Here is a 20,366-nt window from a genome sequence, read left to right on the forward strand (position 1 = left end):
TAACTAAGATGCAGCAACTTTATATTTCTATCATACGCATTCAGAACAATTGAATTCTACTCGCAACAAATATGACTATCAAATAAAGAAAGGTCTCATTTATAACAATATGGAAAGCCAAAATATCTATTAGCATCCATCTACTCAAATTATTCAAATCCCAAAACAAGTCTATAATTTAGTACAAGCTACATGCTGCTATGCACAGATCTGACCCACCTCACAAGCTTCGAAAGGCAGAGTCTTCATCTCAAGATGACACAACAACGTCATCCTTTCCATAGATACGCTGAAGTTCACGGGTGGCAGCTTGATATGATGCTGAGAAAAGGAAGAAGGAATTCGAGTGAGAGAATCTACAAAAAGGACCTTTCAGGTATGCATCAGGTAAGTCAATTAAAACATCTACACCACCTTTCCAGATGCGAAAGTTCTTCTGATTGATTTGAGAACCTGTCACATTTTGAATGACATCAAAAAGCAGCTCCTGCGGAGTGTTCTTGAGCTCTTGAACAACTGCATAGATGGTCTTTCCATTCTCAAAGTAAATATGATTATTGGGGTGTTTGGTCTTGCAATTAGCATGGCGCTCAAACTCATATGCATTCAGAGCCTGCATAATAAAATTTGAATGATAAGGCAATGATAATCAGATTTAATAATCTGCAGCTGGGAAAAGGGGAAGGGTAAGAGAAGCTGTGCAACTAAGAACATTTTTGGCTGACATCTTAGAAGGAGGCTGAAATGCACAGTGACTGTTTGCATTGCTTACTTTTTCAAACTTGCAGTCCTTGCAGCCACACATATACCCAGTCCCTTGTATATATCCTTTAAGACTTTTCTGCCAAGCAAAAGGTTACCTTGCATAAGTGAAATTCAATTAGTGAATATTTAAACGTAGGAAATAACTCACCTCCCGCGACCAGGAAACATACTTCACAGCAACCCCATCAAGCATACCAGTTGATAACAAACTTTTGACATTGGAAGGGAAATTGTTTGGAGGAACCTTTTTAGTTGTCTTTGGTTCTTTATGTTTTGGGTTGGTATCAGTTCTAGAATTATGTTTAGGGGCATTATTTACATTTGAATTTGGATTCACCTCCACCAACTCTTTCTGGCTAAGCACTTCTGAAGCTTGTGCCAAATTCTGATTATTCATTAATAAGTCATAACCACTAATAATACCACCAGAGGGATTTGTCTCAGATTCATCATGGAAGCCCCCAAAAGAGATGGTGTTGCCCTCGCCCTTCTTGTAGTTTTGACCCATAGATAGAATGCTGGACTCTCTTTTGTCTTGAGCAGGAGCCATGGCTGTGATGTTACAATCTGCCTTATGATAGGATGATCCCATTGGTATGATAGTATCTTCTTCCTTATCAAAAGTGGGTGCCATTGAAATCAGACTCTCATTTGGTTTACCATATGCAGGGGCCATCGAAATGAAATTTTCCTGCCCCTTACCATAGGAGGAACTCAATGGCATTAAATTGGCATCCCCCTTCTCATACGACTGACCCATTGAAATAAAATTGCCATCCTCCTTGTCAAAAGCCTGACCAACCGACAAGATACTCTCATTTCCCTTGTAATTGTGGCCCACAGATATGAAGTCGCCATCTCTTTTGTTGAAGGTGTGGCCCATTGAAATGAAATTGCCATCTGCCTTAGTAAATGTGGGGCCCATTGAGATGGTATTATCATCTCCGCTACCATAAGTTGGGCCCAGCGATATAGCATTGTTATCACTTTTACTGTAAACAGTACACATTGAAACTGTGCTATTAACTCCTCTACTATATGCGTGCCCCATTGACGCTGGCATGCCATTGCTGGAATCTCTAACTTGATTGACTTTAACTTTCCTTATTCCACCAAAACTGAAACATGAAGACGGATCTTCAATGGTATGAGACATAGACAAACCCGCAGATGAACCATTAACATATTGATCATCAAAATCCTTTCTTCCCATATTCATATTTCCACTTTCAACTGAAGACATGTTCCTGTCAACCAAGTTGACAGTTCGCAAGGGCTCAGATCCAAATAGGCGGTCACTCAATTGGCTAGAAACTGACTGAAAACTGGAAGCATTGTGCCAAGGAGAAACATTGATGTCCGCAATTCCCGAAACTGGCCGGCTGTTAACTGATTCTATTGCTTGCTTCTTGTTGCTGAACAATTCTGGTGCAGCAGCATCCATAAACCACTGATGACCACGCTTTGGTTCAATTCTTGAAGAATTATCGTAACCCATCTCTCCATTAGTTAGACACCCACCATCTCTTGGCATCCAAAAACTTTTGTGCTGGAAAGACTGCCAAAATCAATAATACGAGCAATCTAAGTGGGAGAAATTATTATCTTATGACAACAAGAGTATCTGGAGTGAGAAAAAAGAATCCTATCACATCACTAAATTCAACTCGAAGAATCATGCCATCAGAAAATTAAGATAGAAATAAAGATACCATTCATGGCTATAGCCTAATCAACTTCTTAAGGTTCTAAAACTTCCCTTTTGTTTCTCGCTGGATGGACCTAACGCTGCCTGATGTCAGCAATTTGTTAAAAATATAATAAAAAGACCATAAAGTACATTTAGAATAAGCATTGACACTAAAGATCTGGACCAACAAAAAATTTGCAGCATTTAGGTTGCAATAAACCTAGCCCAACATTCTCTTAAGATAAATGTTCTGAGGCTAACTATACATTAATTCTAATGGGAAATATTAACTTTCAAAAACAAAAATGGGAAATATTGATATGGAGACAACTTTAGATTCATATAGTTCGTGGTGGGATCCGGTTTCTCATCCAAATATTTGGATCAGAAGTATGACATCCAAATGAGTAGGATGAACTAATACTATTAAATTCTATAGTAATGAAAAACTAAATAATATAAACTCCATCAGAAATCCTGCAACATTCAAAGAGTTCCTTCCTTTTCCTTTTTATCTTAGCTTGCAATCTAAAAAAGGCATCAAGAGGATACAAGGCAAGTACAAAGGTAATCCATATCAGACTGGTAGCCCAAATAGAAGGCAGCATGGCTCACACAAGTGAGTTATCAACCTTACATAGTTTTTGTTGTTTCGTGTCAAGAAGCTTGCGCAAAAGAATTACGATGAAACAGTGACAAGTATTTACCAAAAGAATGACAGATGTTAATACAATAATGGTTTTATTTCTGCAAATTATGAATATATGCACCACCGCCATAAAATTGAAATGATGAACGACCTGAAGTCTAGAAAAGCATGTCAAACCTACCAAATGTTCATGTATTTATGTAAGTTATTGAATTTATACATTTTTCTGATGATGAACAAAATGGTAAAGAAAAAAAGATTATTTTTGTTGTTTGATCAAGGAAAAAATGATAAGAAATCTCATTTATATAAGGTGATGTATTTATACATTTTTCATGACATTTTAGGAAGATGTATCTAGGTATCTGTCCCTACTTTTGGACTCTTTTGGGCCAGGTTTGCAAGTAAAAGTTTGAGAAAACGGCGAGTCAACCATTTGGACAATACCCATGTTGGACACCATACCATAGTCCCAGTAACTTAGTTAATGCAAAGTTGTCCCTGTTGAGAAATTTTGAGGAAATCATGAGCTGAAAATTCAGTTGACAAAACGAAAAAATTAATCATTTAAATGATCTCCTTCCTTTTGTCAGTAGAGTACTGATTTTGCTTAAAGTCATTATTCTTCCTTATATGCATATCAAACAGAAATTATGCATATAAATCAACAACTAGTAAATGCAAGCGGTTTAGATCAGCATATCAATCACGTGTCAAAAAATTACTAGTCAAGAAAGTTCCAAAATGGTCAAACCTAACATGAATCACCAAGTATGCATATCTGAGTCATGTAACTGTCACCATTGCTCTATTAAGAATTTAAATTCCTTAAATTCCAACATATCCGCTTATCATCTATGATATGCGATCATTGCCAACTACTTTTTAAAAGACATTTAAATTCCTTAAAGCTCTGAAATAATGGAATCTAACATAAATCAGCATATCTGCACATTTCGGCAACGTGGGTAGTATGACTATGTTTATTCGGACATTTAGATTCCGCAAAGCTCCTAAATAATGGAACCTAACAGTAATCATCATATCTGCAGATCCAAGACAAGTGACCATTACCGATGACCCCTTTTAAGACATTTAAATTCCTTAAAGCTCCAAAATAATGGAAACCAACACTAATCACCATATCTGCATTTCTAAGGCATGTTATAATCGTGATTATTTTACTAATACAATTAAATTTCCAACATAATGGAACCAAAGATAAATCTCCGTAGTTGGATATCTAAGGAATACAATCATCTCAATTACAGCTACTAAAACACTTTAATTCCTCAGCTCCAACACAATTGAACTTAAAATAAATCAGCATATTTGCGTATCTAAGGCACAAAATCATCTTAATTATGTTTATTTATAATTTAAATTCCTCACGGAAAATCTTTCACTCTAAAGCCCAAGGTACCGTCCTATTAACAACATTCAACCTAGTGATACAATCTTATACATAATCCATGTAAGCACTTTAATCCACTCAAACAATGATAAAACAAACATGAATCAATACCGATCAAAATATACCAAAATAAACAATTAAACCTCCAAACAACCACTCATAACAAATGACAAAGAACCAAAGAAAAAAATTCAAAATCTTCAAGAAGAAAGAGCCAAAACTTAAGCAAAACATTTGCATGCAATGAATAGAAGCTTCGATAAGAGTTGCGATCGTACCATTTCTCGCCAATCTTTCAACTTAATTAGTCAGTGAGTCACTCACTTGCAATCAAACTCGCCTCCACTCAATAAAAAAACCAAGCTTAGTTGACCGTCCAAAACTCCTTCGGAAGATCAACGGACGAATCAATCAATTAGTCAAATCAATCGAAATTTAATCACAAATTTTACATTCATTAACCGATTTAAAAAGAGAAGATTAAACATTTTTTTTCTATAAGGTTTAAAAACAAATTTTCTTCGTTTTTTTCTCTGAATTCTACAGAGGAGAATTTAGACAGGCATTTCCAGCCAATGGCGTGAACAAAACCCTAAAAATTCAGATACGTGAAAAGAGTTCACAAAGTTAATACCTTTTCCGGAGAGATCGCCGGTAAGACTTCCCGGCGAGAACTCGCCGAAAATATTCACCAAATTTTCTTCTTTTTTTTTTTTTAATACTTTGAAGTGAGAGTAGTAGTACTAGATACACTGAGACAGCAACTGAAAAGCTTTGCAAGCTTTAAATAGGAAGGAGAGAATCTCTAAAGTGCACCGCCGTTGTATTTCCCTGTATGCACTTCTTAATATTTATCGTACACGTGGTGATGAACAGAAAAGTGGGGCCCATTTGAGAATGAGCTGTATCATGACCGTTTAATTTGGTTACCAAAAATGGATTTGCCTTGTATGGAAACCTATTGAAGTTTCTGAAAAGGCTCATATCTGTATAAGGTAATTTTCTGACGTGGCAAGCTAGATAGGTCTGCACGTGCTGCTGTCTTTGGAGGGGAGATTATCTGTGGTATAGGTGTCCGGAAAGAAGTTAAGACCAATGGAAGTTTGCCATGTCAGTTTTTTTTTTTTGTATATGTTCTTATGATGTTTTGAATTCTTTCGAGATTCTTTGAGATATCCATTGGACAGACAAAGAGTTGGTGAACCGTGTGAGTGGGCAAGTATCAAATTAATGGCACCTCTCTATCTTGTGTAATTTGTTATTCATACTCTCTTAAAGTTACGATCAGTAGCAGAGAATGTAATTATTGAATATGTAATTATTAAAAATATAAATGTTAGAAAGATAATTTTATAACATTTAATATAATATAAGAAAATAATGATGATAGAATATGTGATTGTTTAAGAAATTAAGTTATAAAGATTAGTTAGAAAATACTTTATTGAAAATGTAATGTAAATTTATAAAATTATCTTTATGTATAAAAATATAAAGTTGAATAAATTTATATTTTTTAATATAAAATTTTAATTTTTTAACTTTATCTTTAAAATAATAAATAATAATATGATAAAAATAAATAATATTTTAATATATAATTATTTAAATATGAAAATATAAAATTACTAAATATTTAATTTTACTAAATATTTAGCTTGAAGGGTTATATTTACTAAATTTGTAATTACTTTATTCTTAAAATAATAAATAATCATATCATGTCATCCCATTGCAATGTTATCACATTGTAAAAGTACCACACCATACATGTAAAGTAATTACATCTAATTAAAATCTTTGCAAAGTGCTTAACTTCCTTAATACCAAGCATGACCTAAATGCATTGTCACAAAAAATTTGCCAAATGTAATCAAAGGATTGGATTTTGTTTTGTTCTATCATCTTTTGTGCTAATATCGTAATTCGTATTTCTATGTTAATATCATAATTTGTATTGTTGTGTTTTAATTGGATTGTGTAAATATAAAGTTTTAAACAGATAAACACGAGTCATGTTAATATCCGAAACACATATCGATATATTTAATAATTATATAATATGGTAAGTCAAGATGTTTACTAAACGTGTCAGTTAAGTTTTATATAATATGACATGATTAAAAATATGATTAAATGATTAATATGATTTAATTTTTAACATGTTTAACACCATGAATATACGATTAAATTAAAAATACTTACAATTATAGTATAATTTTATTATTCAAATTTAAAATCAATAATTTTAACAAAATAATAATTAATATCATCAACTATAATAAAATTCAACATAAATAATATCCATAAAATTCATTATCATAATAAAATAGTTTTTTACTACTAAACTTAAACTCGCTGATCAACATGTCCACTTATACAGGTTAAATATAATACAAGATTAATTAAATAAATTTAGAAACATCTTAAACGTGTTAATTGCGTTCGACACGTTTAAAACACACAATTTTCATGTCTTAAATTTATCGATATGATCACAAAACACGATAAAATTAAATTCAAACTTGTTTAATTTCGTATTGTGTTCGAACTTGTTAAGTTTAATCATTAGTTTCATTTATTTATCCATTCATAAATATTTGCACATGAAGTTATATTTTTGCATCTTATTTTGTTTGTCTTGGATGGATGTTAGTAAAAATGATTAAATTTACAATAAAATAATTACTTGGAAAATAGAAAGCCAAATTAATAAACTAGTGCAACTTTGGAAGCTACACATAATTTTATGCTTGAATGTATGTAATTGAAGATTGAAGAAATTTTATCATATTTTGGATTGGATGGATGTCTCTAAATTCATATATTTTGGACAACATGACCACATGATATGTTGAAGTTAATGTTCATTATTAAATGACTACACAATGATTTGAATGGAATTGTAATGATTATGAATGAAAATGAATTGTTCCATGGAAGGCAACAATTGAATATAAATTCCTTGTGGGTTTAGATATAAATGCTGCTTTAAGGATGGTTTGAATGATTTTGTTGGCCACTTTTAAAAGAAATGATGTGAAACCAAAACCATGGTGTGAGTTAGAGAGCCCTACAAAGTGAAATGATTAGAGTCATTTAGTTTCACTTGTGTATGAAATGATTGGCAAAAACATTGAAAAATTCTCTATTTTTGTTTCGATGATGAGGAAAATAAAAAGGAAAATAAGGCAAAGTGAATGAAAGAGAAAAAATATTCAAATTTAAAATATTCAAATTATTTCAAAAAAATTCTTTATTTATATTTCAAGTAATTGTAATTATAAAATAAAATTTATATTTACGAAGCATAATCAACTTAAGTTTGAACATACTTGTGTTGTTGATATCATACCGTTGGATCATCTAAACACTCTTTGAGTCTCATAACCCTACTTAACAAAAACCTCATTGTTCAAGTGTACCAAATGTAATCATGGTTAAGCCATATTATTGCACAATCTACGTCTCTTAGCCCATATAAAAAATATCAAGTTTATCAAACTTGATAGGTATCACAATTTCAAGTTCAAGTGCTCTTTAAGAATTCTTCTTTGAAAATTCGAAAGTGAAAAATTCTTAACTATGACAACTAATTTCCACCAATATCTCATTTGTCACTAGATTGAAGGACTTAAGAAAAGAATTTGCATAAGCTTGGAACACTATTTATATTTCCAATCATGAGAAGAAAATGACTTTGTGTGTGAATATAAGTTCATGATAAGGCAAAATAACATGAAAAAATTTGGTTTTTTTTTTGTGAATAAAGTCAAATAAAATAAAGTTAATTATAACTATAAAGCATGAAATACTAATAGTGTGCATACTTACATATAAGTAACATGTCCTTGACAGAATGCATTTTTCTTGTATGTGGAGATTTACAGAACCTACTATTGGCCTATTGGACACAAGAGAATGTTCAATCCTAGTTAAGCCCAAACCCAAACCAGTTTGTACAAAGTAAGTCTTCCAAAATCCTATAACCAAACCATAATTTATTTGTAATAAAAAAGCTAAAGAACAAGAATTTGAATTGCTTTCTTGAAATTGTTTATGGAGAAACTGAACCTGGATTTGATTTTTATTTAAATGATGGGAGATGAATGTAAACATTAGATAAAAATTAGTAAAGATTTAGTGTATCTATATTATCTTTTAAACTTTTAAAATTTGTTAATTTGTAAGTGAAAACATGAGATCGTTAATTTTCTTTTACAGCATGCTTCGCTAGGCTATTCCCCTCCTATTCCTAATTCTTCTTTAACATCTTTTTTGGTTGGAATAAATGACCCTTCAAGAAAATAGAGAATAGTCAATACCTAGGCGCCCTTGTATTGGGTATTCCACCAAAGCGCCCTAATATTGGCTATTTCAAGATGTAAGGAATAGAGTAAAAAAATTAATAAACAAAAATGCTTCTCATTAATTTTAAGAATTATCGTATTATATAAAAAACAATTTATTTATTTATTACAATTTCTTTCTCTCTCTACCCAATTGCCTGTCGCCTCTTTCATTAAATTAAATGAATTTAAAATTAAAAGAAAAAAATTAAAGTTAATTTAAAATAAAAAAGTTTAAGTTTTAATTTAAATTATAAAATGTTAATATTTAAAATTAAAAATTAAATTAAAATTTTAAGTATAAATTTTTTATATTTTAATATTTTAAAAATCAAGAATAAAATTAATGTTTTAATTATATATAATTAATATTTTAAATGAAATATCAATTAATAATATTTTGCAAATTTAAAGAAATAATCATATTAACCTTTAAAAAAATTCACTAATATTTATAATAAATTATTAAAATAATAAATATTTTCATTTAAAAATTAAATATTATAATAAAAGATATTTTTTCATATATCACTTATTTCTTAGTCTTAAAACTATTCCTACCAACTAAATATTAGAATAATTTATAAAAGCACTTCTTATCATATTACATTCCCATCAACTAAATTACATAATAGTTATTCATCTCTTACTTTATATTTACGAAGTGACTATTCCATTTTTAGTGCATTCCTACTCACGAATAAAGCACACTCGTTTTTTTGGGGGGTTGGAACAAAAATATAAAGTAAATTCCATTAATTTATACTTCCATTAAAGGCATATAAAAATCTAATATTGATTAATTTCTTAATTAATTATCCATTTTTTTATTTCAGATTGATTTATTTAATGTAATATACTATTGAGAATAACATATTTTCCATAGATGGCACATGTTTTCATTTGAACACATAACTTTATCCATGGTTTTAAAGCAAAAATAAATAAAAGGCATAGTGTACTTCTAGATTTTTTCGTTATTTTTTCATAATATTTCCTTCCATCCTTTTTTATTTCCAAAATTTCTAATATAAGTTGCTTAACTTAGACTAAGAATTCCATAGTTTTCATTTATATGTAGGCAAAAGTAAAATTGGACCAACCACCATTTCTTTGCCATTCCTAGTCAAAACTTCAATTGTTATTCAAGAAATCAAAATTGCAAAATTCTTAAGGATGATCATTAATTTCCACCAATATCTCATTTATTGCTAGAATGAATGTCTTGGTCTTGAGAAAAGAATTTGCATAGGCTTATAACAATGTAATAGAAACAAAATAAACAATATACATTTTTTTATATTTCTAGAAAATGACTTTGTGTGTGTATATATAAGTTCATGACAAGGCAAAATAACATGACAATTTTCGTTTGTTTTTTTGAAGATGCCCAGTAAAAAAGTTTGTTATAACTATAAAGAGCATGAAATGCTAAGAGTGTGCATCCCTACTTTCAAAATAGATACCTTATTTTCTTATAAATATCTTTTTTAACATCTCCCTTTCCAAGTGAATTTAATAAGAAAAGTTATTATCCTTAAGTAGTCTATTTTGATAGTATCTAAATTTGAGACTTTTAAATTATAATTGCAAATTCTAACTCTTAGTATTTTAATCATAAGTAATTTTCAAGCTAAATGTGTTTTAGCAACTTGTCATGTCTTTCAAAAAGGAGAACAACGTAAAATATTTTATAAAAATAATTATAGACTTGTAGGGTTAGTAAAAATCATGTTTGAGATTTTATATTCTTAAAATGAAAGAAGTGATTACAAGAAACAAGAAGCCCAAAAAAGGATGGCACTTCAGAACCCATTATTGGCCTATTGGACACAAGAAAATGTTCAATTCTGGTCAGACCCAACCCAAAACCAGTTTGAACAAAGTCATTTTGGGTTCCACGATCCAACAACCGAAGCATAACTTATTTGCAATAAGAAAGCTAAACAAGAAGGAATTTGAATTGCTTTCTTAAAATTGTTTATGGAGAGACTAAATCTGAATTTGATTTCTTATTTAAATGATGGGAGATGAATGTAAACATTAGATAAAAATTAGTAAAAATTCAATGTATCTATATATTTGTTTAAACCTCCAAATTTTGTTAATTTGTAAAGGAAAACATGAGATTATTAAGTTTCCTTTTTTGGATTGGGAACAAAAACATGGACGAATGCCATTAATTTACACTCCCATTAGAGACATATAAAAATCTAGTATTGATTAATTAATCTTTGAATTAATTATCAATTTATTTTTTGTTTTGCATTGAGTTATTTAATGTGATATATACACTAGTAACATCATTTTCCATAGGATAACACATGTTTCATTTCAATACATAGCTCTATCCATGGTTTTAAAGCGAAAATAAATAAAAAGCATGGAATACTCTTCATTCGCTTTTCATAATTTTCTCTTGAACCCTATATTTTTTTTCCCAAAATTTCCAATACAGGTTGCCTAACTTCAGCTGAGAGACAAAGGATTCCATAACTTTCATTTATATGCAGGAAAAAGTAAAATTAGGAATTACAATTACCCATATAAAAGGCTTAACCCTTTAGCTAAAATCAAGTTATTCCTTTAAATTTGCAACTAAAAAATTTATTAGTCTCATCTATTTTTTATATCTTGTCAGGTTTTTAGCCATATATGAGCTTTTTAATTGTAGTTAAAAAAACATACTTCAAGAGTTCTTTTTTAATGGAAGTGGGAAGCTATAGAAAAACATACAGCTAACTTAAGTTTTTTCCTTTTAATTTTTTTGGATAGCCTGGGTTTCTTTGGGATTTGATTGAACATATATAACACAATTAACTAACAGAAAGAGAAATAAATTCATTTGTAAAGAAAATTATTTTTTGAAAACGAAGCTAGCATGAAACATGTGCTTTTAATTTCCAAGTAGGATCAAGCTCCTAGCTAGCTAGTTTAATAAATTTATAATATATATATATATATATATATATATATATATATAGTCTTAACAATATAGTAGCTACATAGTGTAATTTATCTACAATATCTGAAAGTCTAAACCAAAAAACTGTCAACATTTACTTTTAATTAATTAGAGAAAAAGCAAGTTAGATCAAACCCTAGCTATAGCTTAATTAATCTTATTGCAAAGTCTTCATAAAATTTTTAACATTTACATTTTCACTTTTTTTTACCCATAGTAATTTTGTCCCATTTATAAATATTGATGTAATTTATGTAGCATCATCCTCGCATCATGTTGATGTAATAAAGTCACCTAAAATTGATAATCACCAAAAATAATTGATTAAAAGAAGATGAAATATAGTAATGTAATAATTATATATCTTTATCTGTAAATTAATGAACAAATATCAAATGATACAAGAAAGAAACTACTCTTCTCCCCCCCAAAAGAAAAAGAAAAACTATGTAGCTAGGTAGAAGGAAGAGCATAGAATAAACAATCTATGGCTGGTGGAGCTGCCTTGCCAAGCTTAAACAATTCCAAATCATTCTCCAATGGAGTCAAGTTCAAATCCAAGCACAAAACCCTTCTGCTGTTTGATTTCTTCACAATCGGTGGCATCACTACTGGCTTATTAGACAAACTCAAAGGACCATGCTGGTGGCTGTTCTCACTCAAGCCAGCCCTATGTCTCCTCATATGTCCCCCCAAGGCTTGGCCTATAGCGAACTCGAGTCCACAGATGGAACACTCATGTGTCTTAGGCTTGGCCGGAGGTTGGTTCTCCATGCTGCCATCTCCCTCCGTCAACCTAGGCTTCTTGTGGCTGGCCCGGTGGCCTCCTAGAGCTTGGAATGAAGGGAACTGCCGGTTACATGTCTTGCACTCGAAGACCCGGCTAGGGATGCTGTTGTCGACGACATGTTCGTATTTGTTTCCTCCTCCCTGTGAGAGGAGCATCAAGCAATTTGCCAGAGCAAAGCTATTCTCAACCTCTGATCTATCTGAAAAGCTTCTCTTCATGGTGTGAAAATGGTGAGGTGTTGTGGGATCTACTTGTATTGTTTTCAAACGGAGAAAGAAGTAAAAATGGGACTTTAGGGTACATAGGGGCTTGGTGTATTTATAGGTTGGTTCGAGAGAGAGGCGGAGAACTTTTGACTTTTAAAGTTGACCTTTTGGAATGACGTTTGTACCCTTGTTTACTTGTTTGATAAGGCAAATACAAGTGACGGGGATTTTTCGGGAATAAGAAACCAATTTAGTTGGTCTGGTCTCGTCTGGTTTGAGTGTAGAATCAGCCGACTCGTGCACACACGTCAGCCTGACCGAGTAGCTGAGCCAAGCCTTCATGAGTTGAGCCGGAGTTTTTCTCCGAGTCTTGCTTGTGGACTCTTCAATCCTCTAGAACATTCTAATTTTCTCCGCTAAAATCAGGGGACTGGTCATTCCCAATCAAATCTTCCCACGTGGATTCATTGTCCTTACGAGTGTTAGGTGGTGGTCGATGATTGGTATCATCATTTTACTTATGGTAGGTTCGTTCTCATGTGAACGTAAGCCGATAAGTAAAGGATAGACTTACCCCCCGTTAGTGACTAGATGTTTGATGGGAATAACCTTTACATGATCTCACTCATAACTTTTTCTCTCTTTTGAATATTGCAAGCTTTGTCATAAATCCTAAAAAGTCTTAAATTATATTGAAAAAATTCAATTTTGTCATTCCATCGGATTTAAATTCAATTCTTTTAATTTTTATTTTTGAGTACTTAAATTAAGTCAGAAATGAAACCGAATGTTTTATTTTTTGTGTACTTAGACAAAAATTTTCTTTCATAATTGGATTTGAATTTGATTTTTTAATTTTTAATTTTTATTTTTTAAGTACTTAAGTTACATAAAAAATGAGAATTCAAACTCATATTTTCACACTTGATTTTTTATTTTTTACGTATTTAGATAGAAATTTCCTTGTTGGATAAGATTTGAATTTTTATATGCAAATTTCCACTAATGTTGTAGAGTCAACATAGTTAAAATGAAAAATAGGAATATTATCCAAATAGAAAAGTTAACCAATGGGAACTCGTTAAGCCTATCAACTGGCTTTTGTATTATGTCGTCATGGCTTATTAAATATTTCACTAACGAAAATTGGAAAAATAAAAAAAAAAAGAAAAAAACCCATTACTCCAAATTCACAAGTATCTTCTTCTCCATGCCTAAATTTGTCGTGTCAAACAATCTACTGTTCTTGCTTTTACTAGTAGCGACGACGTCATCTTCAAATCGTGGGCACTACACGAAATCCCACGTTACTTCCGAGTTTAAAACGTAGTATTACTGACGTGTCAAAGACTCGAAGTGCAAATCTTTTTAGCGACAAGAGCCTTCTTATCTGTTAGACAAATATTTCCTCCTTTGCGTTGGGTTTTTGATTTTGCTTAATTTTTCAAAAATTTTATTAATAAATTATTTTTCTACTAAAAAAAAATGAAAGATTAGAAACTTTTTATAACTTGATGCATCTTAATTAGAAACCAATGGCTTTGAAATAAGTATGTTCCCCAAGGAAAAGTATTTGTTGAACTAAGGGGTTTTGTGTTAAAGAAATGACTTAAGAAAAGAATAAGCTAAGGAGGTGCCAAGTTGGTTCAACAAAAGATCAACAAACAACAAAGGGCTGGCGGCTAGTCAACTATGTAGCTTATGCTGACTAAACCAAAAAGCCCCCTTAATTCTTTAATTTTATCTCATTAAGTTTGTTTGATTTTAGTGACTAATTTGTGTTAATCAATGACTTATTAAAGTAAACTGTTTTACCTGACCAGGGTTTTTCTATGGTTTTAAACAAAAACTAGGAGACTTTACCCAAAATATTTAATTATAATTTATTAATTAAAAAGGTTTTCAAGTTTTCGTAATAGTTTAAATTAAATCCCAAAAAAAATTTAATGAGAATAATTTATCTTCAAATATATAATATCATAGTCAACACATCATCTCTTGTACTAAATTAGCAGCAAGAGTAACAGTAGATATGACAACAAATCATTATCAAGAGTAGCAACCAGTATGCTGTAACATTTCTATAAGGAACCTTTGATTTGTTGCGAGAGATGATGTGTTGACGATGATGTTCAATATCTTTTTTTTTTTTTGGAGAGGAGACAAAAAATTGAGATTATTATCAATAATTGTTCATTTTTTTAATAAGAAAAAAAATTGAGAAACGAACACAATGAAGTGATTCCGTACACATAAAATTGTCAAATAAATTCCAAAAGATGGAAATTTTGAAAGGTTCATTTATATTTTTTTTCTATTTATTTATTTTAGTGGTAATAACTCTTTGCTGTACATTTTGTAAATTGCTAGATATATGCATGCATGTTCTACATGCCATTGACGAATACTAAAGTTTAATAATATCAATATGGAACTAATTTATATATGATGACTTTTGATTTGCTTGTACAGCCCATGTGCACGTTTCAAGTTTGTTCACTCTTTTTAAATGACTTTTTTCTCTTGTACGATCGTTTATGTATAACTTTATCTATATCAATAACATAATAAAGTTATTTTTTATTCTTTCAAGCCCCTAATTTTGGTGCAAGAATACCCTTTTTTTTTTTTACCCAATAAATGTGTTTGATTATATCTAATACTAATAAAAACTATTCACATTTGAATTAATTACAATGGTATCATTTGTGAATAGTCGGATTATGATATATATTTTTAAATTTTTTAAACTCATATTTATATGAATGTTAATCTTTTGAGTAAAAAGATAGTGTATCAATTACTGAATTAAATTCTCGAGTATTAATTGGATATAAATATTGATTTAGAATTTTGAAATGACGTCACGCATGTATTTAACTTATTGTAATAGATTACTGTAATAAAAAATTATTTGAGATTTTTATTTTATTTTATTTTCTCTTCAAAGTCTTAATTCTAGAAGAAAACTGAGAGATTCAATTTTCAAATTGCAGTGCCGTGAAGTTCAATACACACAGTTTAATCTTTAATTCTTATCTCATTAATTGGTTTATACCTTCCAAGTCTTTGTTTACTTAGGCTTCATTGTCTTCACATTCAACAGCAAGTAATATTGCAAAATTTTCCTTGTTTCAAGATAACAAGTAAACTAAATTAATAGAAACAGTTAGAGGAATGACCAAATGCAGCAATGGCTTTACTTGGAAAAAGAACTACCAAGAAAAAGAAATAGTTGTATACTTTGCAACTTTGCTAGTTTGGAATTTTCTCGATTATTATATACCTTAATGATGGAATGAGGTCTCAGTCCTTCGGCATATGGTATAAGGGAACCATTTGCTTTGGGGTGTGACAATTTGAAAACTAAATTATAAAATTAAAAGGTCAATAAGAAAAAACGATGAACACATCTCTCGTGTGTGTATATATGTATATAATATCTATTTTTTGTACTATTCTCTCGTTTTCAGTAATGAGTTTAAAATTTTATATAAAAAGTGATTAGAGAGTAATCATGTAAGATCATGGATTTATATATATCAACGTTTATATATAATAATAATAATAAAAAAAAAATTGAGCAGAAACAATCGTCACTCCAGACCACCACCTTAGCTCTGCTCTAGCTTGTTCTTGTACTTAACGATATGGATAGTACCTAAATTACGGATGTATACAATGTTGATATACACAAATCAATTTGTGAAATTAATATTATTTATATGTACAATCACATATCAATTTTACAATTAAATAATATGCCATTAGGTTTTTTTAAAGAAATAGAAAATGACTCTTGTTAGCGTGCAGCTAATGATCATTCCATGTTTGAGTAAATATAATAAGTAAGGGTTGCTTTATTTTGCTCATAAGATAACATAAAACGAGTAAAGAATTTATCGTTGACTTTTTCTTGGGGAGTTAAATTAATTGATTGTATTATCATCAGCACTTACTTCACAAATCGACATATACCCGTGGTTCTTAATCCCAATAATTTGATTAAGTGAGATTAGAGAGATAACTTGTGGGTATAGTGAAAGAACAAAGCTTATTGCTAATAATTAAGGTAATTAGGCTTAATTAAGCCACTGGCCTGGAAACCAAGACTTTATCTGCCTTCTCTTGCTTGTCACTCATTTAGTGTACCACAATAGATGCTGTGTACCCAAATTGCTCAATTTATAATTTTATATAAACAGCAATTTTTTTGAATTTGTTTAATTTTTTTTTTTTTACGTATGAAGGTGGAGTTGCTCAACAAAAAATGAATCTCTCACACGTCTGAATCCAATATATAATCTAAATTAACACCCCAATCTAATATTTTTAAATTAAAATCTTAATTTATTTTAATCATTAGATCAAGGACATAAATAGTTATTAAAAGGATATCCATAACGGTGACAAAAATGTCCAAATATATTCCTGAACATATTGTTACTAAAGAAAATTATAATATAGAATATTGATGTAAATCATAATTTTTTATATTAATTAATCGTATTTGGTGTAATAATAGGTGCATGCATTAATTCCCTTTCCTCAAAAAAAAAAAAATTGTAATTTTTTCTTTCTTGAATTAGGTATAGCAACTTTCATATAAGAAGTGATAGATGAAATCTAAATATCCCAAAAAAAAAAAAAAAGAAGTGCTGGCAATACCATTACCCAATTACCCATATCTATATAATCTTTTAAGTTTTTTTATTTATTGTTTTTGCTTGTAACACGTAGAAACATTCTCTTTTAGGTGCATTTATTCTATATAATGAAAGAAGTAAGTTATATATTAATTCTGTTCTTAGTAATTACTAATAATTTAAAGATGCCAATTTTTGACTTAATCTATGATCCATGGGTTCCAAAAACAATGTGCATATAGCCATCTTGAATCATATTAGCTCTATGGTGCCATTTCCCACACCAATTCTAATTAATTTTGGACCATTTGGCCACCTATTCCATTACTACAAAGGTCATCTTTATTGTGCTTAATTAATGAAGTTAAATCCCAAAAATTACATAAAATTAAAAATAGTTCTCACTAAAGCCACCGTTGTATATTAACATAACGATACAATATAAAAAAAAAATAGACTTAATTGGTAAGTCGTTCATCCCTTCACACAAAATTTATCAAAATTTTCTCGTTGAAATTAATCTTAATTATATGTCGAAAGATTGAATAATTATCTACCCATAATTCTCCCAACCTCCCCCTTTCTATGAAACTTCCTTATTAGTTAAAATAGACTGCAAGCGATGTGGTCCAATCAACAATTACTTAGTGGTTCACAAGAAAGAAAAATTTGCAAGTATTTTCGGGGTCAGAGAAAGTAGACAAATCCTTGACTTGTTGTGTACAAATTTTCCACACGTTAAAGACCCAAATTGCCGTGAGTGACTGACAGGATACACAGGAGGACAAATTGTTTCCCCAAAGTAGTTCTTTGAACTTGATGTTAACACAAATTTTTCAAGCGTTGTGGTTCGAAATTTCCTTGACAAAGAGACCCTCAATAACCAAGATTTTGAGCTAACTTGTTAAGCCTTTGTTTTTTGGTCCAGTATACAAGTGGATTAATTAGTGGACCCTTTCCCAGTCATTTTCCATCCTTTATTGACCATTTATTTTTGAAAGAATTTCTAGATTAATTTGTTACTCCATTTTCAAGAATTATATTCATTAATTTTGGACGGCCGTGCCTTTCCGCCTAATAGTTTAAAGTTCTACTATCTTGTATTGTGACAGTCTAAATTTTTTTATATCTGGATATTTGATTCAGTAATTGATATATGATTTTATACTCAAAGCGTAAAAGTTTGAATCTCTCTTTTCTAAAATAAATTCTTTTTAAATTTTTTATATAAATAACCATTGACCAAAAGCAATTAATTAGTTACCAAAGCATATTAACCTATAGTATAATTAACGAAATCAGACTTTTAGGAACATTCTGAGTAAATTTATTATTATATAGGTTACTTATGAATCTAAATATTTTTCTTTAGAGTAGGTGAGTACATTTCTTGTTTGTTTAAATAGGCTAGCCAAAAATATAACTTAAAAAGTCATCAAAAAGTAATAATAATAAGAGATAAACAAAGACCGCTATCTAACTAGCTACATATGTTATTAATATTACCAATAGAAATTAGCTAGTTAGCTTGTGTTGGCATGCAGTAATTAATATTAATAATCTTCTCTACTTGGTATTCACTGACTTAAATCTCTTGGGGGCATAATAAACAATACCTAAAAACGTCCCGCAATCACAGTGTTTAAGTAAATAACTCGATTTAATTAATTAGGTAAGGCAAGAGGTCATATAAAGGAGCAATTCAAATTTAATATTTTTATTTAAATTATTCAAATATTTTAAATTATGACTTGAGATATCTGGGTATTTGATATAATGATTTATGCCATCTTCTTTTCTGTCAATATATTAAAAAAAAGAGTTGGGTAATTATTCAATAATTTATACCGATTAAGTACAAAATCTTGGAATTTCATATAGGAAATGTGTAGCATATGTAAGAAGAAATCATCAATTGGGAAGTCAAAGGAAAGTTTTAAAGTCAGTAATATGTTCAACGCATATGCTAACCAGATTAATTGGCTTTTTTAAATTTGGACCGTGTAAGTTGCGGGGTATTGACTATGCATGAGTCTCATGGTTTCTAGACCGGCAACTACAGAGAATTTTTTTGTTTATTTTTTTATATTAATTCTCTCCTTTCTCATACCTATGATATTAGGGAGAATACGATTTAAATTACATGTTATTTGAGCATAAAATTACTTAAAAATTAAATTGAATATATGCTAGTTCACCTTTCTTTTCTGGGTGTGAGAAATTTAGGTTAAATAGATTATTTAATTATTTAATCGTTCAAATGAAGATGAGACTAGTCTTATCTCGGTTTGCAAGTTTGATAATTACATTTCATATGAGATATAAATGTGATTGTTAAGATATCTATAAGTATATAAATTAATTATTACTAGTAATTTGAATTTAAACTTTTGAGAGTTACACGATTTAAATTCAAAAAATTATTAAGTCAATAATACTTAGACCCGGATGATTACAATAAAGATTATGAATTTTAAATTAACACCATTCCAAAACCATTGTTTATTGAAATTGATAAATTTACTGAATAAATCAATCTCTCGATGGTATTATTCACGTTTTACACTTTTTTAATTATTCATTCAATCTATCATCAAATAGAGCTTCTGAGTTATGTCTTGTATTATAAAATAAAATCCTATCTAAAGGATTTGCACCTAGGAATGTAAAAGGAATATGTGGAAAACAACCAATACCTTAAGTAAATTTTCTAGGAAAATTGAAATTTCATAGCAGGTGATGTGAGGATAGAAACTTACATAATTTCTCAAATGCAATTTGTTGCTTCTAGATTACCCAACCTTTCTTGGAAAAATATATTAACAATAGTCATGGATAATGTCATATTAAAATGACTTATTGAAGTGGCTAGAAACACTGCATTAATATAAA

At 30.0% G+C, this 20,366-nt stretch overlaps 1 protein-coding gene and 1 pseudogene across 3 annotated transcripts; both read right to left on the minus strand.

Annotated features, from left to right (window-relative positions):
• On the minus strand, positions 1–5,272 carry LOC110425601 (N-lysine methyltransferase). 3 transcript variants are annotated; one of them, XM_021440518.2, is made up of 6 exons: positions 5,153–5,272; positions 4,797–4,903; positions 914–2,314; positions 773–841; positions 415–613; positions 1–321 (listed from the first exon to the last, which is right to left on the minus strand). In XM_021440518.2, the coding sequence occupies exons 2-6, from the start codon at positions 4,797–4,799 to the stop codon at positions 251–253; spliced, it is 1,743 nt and encodes a 580-aa protein (XP_021296193.1). In that variant the 5' UTR covers positions 4,800–4,903; positions 5,153–5,272; the 3' UTR covers positions 1–250. The 3 variants fall into 3 exon arrangements, with proteins under 3 accessions (XP_021296193.1, XP_021296192.1, XP_021296194.1); XM_021440517.2 differs by having other exon boundaries at positions 914–2,323; XM_021440519.2 differs by lacking the exon at positions 4,797–4,903 and having other exon boundaries at positions 914–2,323; positions 5,153–5,261.
• Positions 5,273–12,172: 6,900 nt separating this feature from the next.
• LOC110425238 (zinc finger protein ZAT11 pseudogene) lies at positions 12,173–12,930 on the minus strand (annotated as a pseudogene).
• Between the last annotated feature and the right edge of the window lie 7,436 nt (positions 12,931–20,366).

The sequence above is a fragment of the Theobroma umbraticum genome, unplaced genomic scaffold (assembly GCF_002168275.2).
Source record: "Theobroma umbraticum cultivar Fairchild unplaced genomic scaffold, ASM216827v3 scaffold_81.0, whole genome shotgun sequence".
NCBI classification, from domain to species: domain Eukaryota; kingdom Viridiplantae; phylum Streptophyta; class Magnoliopsida; order Malvales; family Malvaceae; genus Theobroma; species Theobroma umbraticum.